Here is a 5932-nt window from a genome sequence, read left to right on the forward strand (position 1 = left end):
GAGGGCCACCGGGTACCCCTTCCCCTCTCCCTGTGTCCCCCGGGCACCCCTTCCCCCTCCCCGAGGGCCACCGGGCACCCCTTCCCCTCTCCCTGAGGGCCCCCGGGCACCCCTTCCCCCTCCCCGAGGCCCCCGGGCACCCTCCCCTCTCCCAGAGGGCCCAGGTGGGGCGGCCGGCACTCACCTCTCCGTGACTGTGCGCAGCTCAGCCAGGCCTGTCGCCAGCACCACAGCCTGTCTCCACAGGAGCAGGAGGTCCTGGGCCTTCCCCAGGCCCCCTGGCTGGGCCTGAAAGCAAGAGACCTCCCGTCTACTTCACGCTGGGGCCCTTTACCCTCCCTGAAGCCCACCGTTTTCCAGGTGCCATGTCCCTCTCCATGACAGCTGGAAGTGGACCCAGCACCCCAAAGCCCCCACATCCCCTGGGCGAGTGAGCCCTGGGCTCCCCTAACCCCACCCTGGGGCCACACTGTGCCCCTCCCCAGAGAGGACCTGGGGCACCGCCACACCCAGCCCTCCAGGCCGGCCCATGTGATGGAGGGGGTGGGTGGGGCTCATGGGCCCTGAGGAGGGAAGGCACTGGCTCGGTCTCAGCTCCCCAGGGCCCTCAGGAACTGCTCAGGCTTAGAACAGCCCAGAACCAGGACGGCCCCTGATAGGGCATGGGGCAGACGCTTCTGCAGCACTCGGCTCCTGCCTCCGGCTCCGAGGGAGGGGACAGGCTGCCTTCTCCAGCACAGCCTTTGTCCTCACTCTGGGGCTCCTGGAGATGTCCCGGTGTGGGTCATCTTCTGACACAGAAGCGTCAGAGGCCTCAGCACTGGGGCCCCGGCTTAGCAGGGAGGAGGGTGGGAGGTCACTGCGGAGGCGAGGCCGGTGACGAGGCTGTAAGGCAGCGGAGGGGAGGGCTCCGTGTCGGGGCAGCAGTGGGGATCGTCTGTGCTCAGCGGGCCCAGCCTGCAGGAGCTGCGACGAAGGCCTCAGGTCTCCACACCACCCTCCAGGCCCCACACGCGCCATCTCCTGCTCGCCCACCTCCGGAACTCGGGGGTGACCGTGTTCCCACCACCTCTCCCTGCCTGCGGCAGCCCCAGCCCTGCTCTCCAGTTTGCCTTCAGGTCGAGCACTCACATCCTGCTGTTCTCCAGAACCCCCCCAGAGAACCATGGTCAGAAGCCAGCAGAAGCAACGGGACGAGACTGTGAAGAACTTCAGGTAGTGGATCATCATCTGACTTTCATGAAGCTTTCCTGACCCTCATCTGATCCCACACCCAAGGTTCCCCCCAATAAGCCCTCCTGGCGGTACACCCTCCGAAGGGCATGCCACGCTGAGCCCGTAACGCCTGGCGGTACACCCTCCGGAGGGCATGCCACGCTGAGCCCGTAACGCCTGGCGGTACACCCTCCGGAGGGCATGCCACACCGAGCCCGTAACGCCTAGCCACATACCCTCAGAGCACATGCCACTCCGTGCCTGGTATACAGGGGTGGACCCTTGCTTCAGCCACACCGCCTCCTGCACTCTGACTATGTCCATCAAAAGAGCAGGCTGATGCACTTCTGGTTACACGGAGGGGCGGCTGCCAGATTAACCCGCCCATGAACACACGAGACTCCAGACTCACAGCCTCTTCCTGAATGCACGGGTGGGCTGGCCTGAATGGCTAGAACACGCAGGTCAGGAGTTGGTGAAGTCATGGACCATCGGGAAATGTAGGCAATTCTTGCTAAGCACAGGCATGTGCACACCCACACACACGCACACATGCATACACACGCGCACACACGTACACACATGTGCACACATGCACATGCACACGCACATGCACGCATGCACACACAAACATGCACACACACGTACACACACGTGTGCACCACACATACACACACAAATATACACATGCGCAAGTGTGCAGGCATGTACACGCACACACATACACACGCATGCACACACATACATATACATGCACACACACACACACACAAGTGCATGCGCACACACACACACACAAGTATACACATTCATGAGGGTGCAGACATGCACACACATGAATACACACACATGCATACACACATGCGTGAGCACACATGTATACACATGAACACATACACATGCACACACATGAATACACACATGCACACATACACATGCACACATACACACATGTGCATGCACACACACATGCATACAAGTATACACACATGAGGGTGCAGGCATGCACACACGCATGCATGCACACACATGCATGAGCACACGCGTATACACATGAACACACACATGCACACACACACGTGCGAGTGTGCAGGCGTGCACGTGCACACACACACACACACACACTGCCCTGCAGGACATAAGGAAAACTGCCCATCTAGAATGCCAGAGTTAACAGAGAAAAAAGTCTTCCTCACGGATTTGGAACCACACTTAGACTTCACACAGTTTGCAGCTGAATTCACACAACCAGGACAGTCTCAAGAAAACTCAGGCTGAAAATGTGCTTCAACGTGGCCCCAAAGACCGTTAGAGCCCCTCAGCATCTACCAGAAGCAAACAAAATCCCTTCCTGGAAAATACTGTATTCGCCTCACGTTTCGAAGAAACTTCGCAAAGGTCTAAGGAAAATAAGCAGCTCTTAGTTAAAATGTAAAAAATCAGCAAAGGCACAAGGAAACAAAGGACCATGAGCAGAAACCAGAAACGGCAGAACCAGACCTTAGAGAACCTCAGGCATTAGGTACACGTGGGCCACAAAAAGACGATGGTAAGCTTGCTCCGGCAAATAAATAAGAGGCTTGAAAATGTGAGTTAAGAAGCCAGGCAGGGAGGCTCACCCCTGTAATCCCAGCACTTTGGGAGGCTCACCGAGGTGGGTGGATCACCTGAGGTCAGGAGATTGAGACCAGCCTGGTCCACATGGTGAAACCCCGTCTCTACTAAAAATACAAAAATTAGCCAGGCGTGGTGGCTCCTGCCTGTAATTCCAGCTACTCGGGAGGCTGAGGTAGGAGACTTGCTTGAACCTGGGAGGTGCAGGTTGCAATGAGCTGAGATTGTGCCACTGTACTCTAGCCTGGGTGACAGAGCAACTCTGTCTCAAAAAAAAAAAAAATGTGAGTTAAGAGTAAGATATTCACTATTTGGGAAGGAATCAAACAGAACTCTTGATGAAAAATACAATATTTGCAATTTAAGCTAAGTAGGCAAGTTTAACAGAGATTAGACATCAGAAGAGAAGACTGATGGACAGCAGTGGAAATTTGAAGAAATGACCTAGAATGTAGTCCAGGCTGGTAAAAGGAGCAAAACCGTGGACTGCGTGAGAGGCAGCGTAGGGATGGCGCACACACGTCTAGCGGGGGCTCAGAGGACGGGGATGGACGGCGAGCCCTGGCAGCGTTTAAAGATACTGACTTTCCGAAAATAACAAGTGACACAGAGGCTCCGAGAATCGCGAGGCGGAATACACAGAAATCTACATGCAGACATGACCCCGGGTGCGGCACCACAGCCACGCCGGAGCCGGGTCTTAAGAGCAGCCAGGTGCGGAGACGTGTTACCTGGATAAGGAGCCTGTCGAATCCAGGCGGCCTGGAAGCTGACTCCGCAGCAGCAGCAGCGGAAGGGGAAAGAGAAAGCAGCTGTTCAGAGTGTGGAGAGAAAACAGTGTCCACCAACCAGCGAGAACGGTTCTCAAAGACAAAGGAAGTAAGACCCGGGCGATCCCCTGGCAGCCTGAGCCCAGGGACCCTCGCCTTCCCGCGTTTGTTCTCACGCAGCGGTCATCAGGTGACCTGCCCAGCGGTCCGAGGACGGGGACCAGGCAGTGGGAACATGAGATCTGCCTCAAATGCCTGGAGCCGAAGAGCTGGCACAGGTGGTGGGCTCTCGCTGGCAGCCCGGCTCCCGGTGACGCCCTGCAGAGGTCAGCATTCCCTCTCCAGGTGTAAACTTTGGCTGCTCAGTCTGACACCTGCCTTTCAGGAGCCGCAGCCGCCCGGGGTTTGGGGCTGGGACCCAGCCCGAGTGGGAGGCGAGTGTCGCCCCTCTGGGACATGCCTGTCCAAGGGACGTCTGTGGAGGCAGCCTGAGGCTGGAAACTCAGCCGCCCCTCCGGCTCCCGCCTCCATCCGGCGCAGCACACCTTCCAGGGGGACCCTCTTCCTGGGGGACTCCTTGCCTGCGGTGCCTGTGGCGTGCAGGTACCCTTTGCTGGAGGGCTGTTGGAAACACCTTCTGCCCCAGGGACTGCCTGGCTGGAGCGCCACATTACCTAAGGCCACACCAGCTTCAGGACCGGGGTCCCACAACCACAGAAATATCCGAGCAGGGCACGAACACCTGGGTGTCTCCCTCCCCAGGGACTGATGCCTGGAGCCCTGGGCTCTGACCCCCGCATGGCTCAGGGCTTCAGAAGCTGGAGTGGGTAAGGCTGCAGGGGATCTAGAGGGCCACCGCCAGGCGCAGCCCCAGGTTCCTGCCAGGGTGCCCTCTCCTGAAGTCTGGCCAGGAGTTCAGCCTATGGAGATAACCCGCCTCTCAGTGTGGCCCACACAGGAGCCAGGGTGCGCCCCATGCCCCTTCTCAGAGCCCCGCCCTCCTTCTCTGGCTCGGGGAGGGTTGGGGCGGACCGGGGAGTCCCTCACCCCACAGACTACTGTGGCCAGGCCGCGCTGGGGACATGGCACCCTCTCCCGGTCCCCGCCCACTACCCACCACAGGCACCCAGACAGGGGCCACCACGGGGTGGGTGAGGGTGGGGCGGACCTGTCCCTGGGGCCGGCGCCTCCGCTCCAGCTCGCCCTGCAGACGCCGCATGCTGCCCATCGTCCCCGCCAGCTCCCGGGCCAGTGCGTCGTTGGCCTTCTTCATGTGCTGCAGCTGCTCCCGCAGGAGGGCGTTCACCTGGCACAGGCCGGTGCTCCTGGACAGAGAACCCACAGGGCACGGCGGGGCTGGCAGCCTCTCCCAAGAGAGGCGCTCAGAGTCCCCAAGTCAAGGAGCTTCGGTGGAGTCCCAAACCCTCTGGGTCCGTCCAACCCCAGTGCATGGCTTCCACTCTGCCCCCACCTGCCATGGGCCCCGCAGGGAACCCAAAACCGAGTGCCAGCATCAAGGTGGTGCTCCCAGGTGCCAGCCCAGTGCCCTCCCGCCTTCCTGTAACACCTGCCTTCTGCTCCCCCCAGCCCCACCCTGAGCTCCCCTGGCTCTGCCTCTGCAACCTTGGCTCACTCCTCAGTGCCTGAGACAAGGTGCCGGGGTGGAGGAGGCGCCCTTCGAGGGGCAGGGTGACGTGTTGGAGGTGGAGGAGGGGCCCTTCGAGGGGCAGGGTGACGTGCCAGGGTGGAGGAGGCGCCCTTCGAGGGGCAGGGTGACGTGCCAGGGTGGAGGAGGCGCCCTTCGAGGGGCAGGGTGACGTGCCAGGGTGGAGGAGGCGCCCTTCGAGGGGCAGGGTGACGTGCCAGGGTGGAGGAGGCGCCCTTCGAGGGGCAGGGTGACGTGTTGGAGGTGGAAGAGGTGCCCTTTGAGGGGAGGGTGCCGTGCTGGTGGGGGCCCTGCTGCACCCTGGTACCTCCCCCTCGAGGAGGTCTGCACTTGCTGGAGTGGGGGTGCAACTCCACCAGGTGGGTGGCCTGCTCCCGGGAGCCCACGCCCCGCCAGGTCCCCCTGCTCCTCTCCGCCCACCGGGCCTGAGCCTCCCTTGGGGATTGCTCTTCCCTCTCAGAACGGGTTTTCAAAACCCTCTCAGCACTTTTGTTCCTTGTCCGGATTCCTGGAGGATGAACCAAGTGTAATATTCTACAAACAATTTAACCTCCCACGTCTGGGAGACTAGCGGGCCTTGGTTATGGTGGGGACTGGGGCGGTGTGTGGGGCCGGGGCGGCCTGGGGGCCGGGGCGGTGTTGGAGGCCGGGCTAGCGTGGGGGGCCG

The 5932-nt window shown here is 60.6% G+C and overlaps 1 protein-coding gene across 1 annotated transcript in view; it reads right to left on the reverse strand.

Moving 5' to 3' along the window:
- Positions 1-5932, reverse strand: part of CROCC2 (ciliary rootlet coiled-coil, rootletin family member 2) — an 80892-nt gene that overhangs the window by 58230 nt on the left and 16730 nt on the right. Inside the window, exons 5-6 of the mRNA XM_037732208.1 lie at positions 4768-4924; positions 185-288 (exon numbers count right to left, since the gene is read on the reverse strand). Coding sequence (XP_037588136.1) covers positions 185-288; positions 4768-4924 — 261 coding nt within the window. The remainder of the gene's footprint in view (positions 1-184; positions 289-4767; positions 4925-5932) is intronic.

This window comes from Cebus imitator, unplaced genomic scaffold, assembly GCF_001604975.1.
Source record: "Cebus imitator isolate Cc_AM_T3 unplaced genomic scaffold, Cebus_imitator-1.0 Scaffold443, whole genome shotgun sequence".
Classification (NCBI taxonomy): domain Eukaryota; kingdom Metazoa; phylum Chordata; class Mammalia; order Primates; family Cebidae; genus Cebus; species Cebus imitator.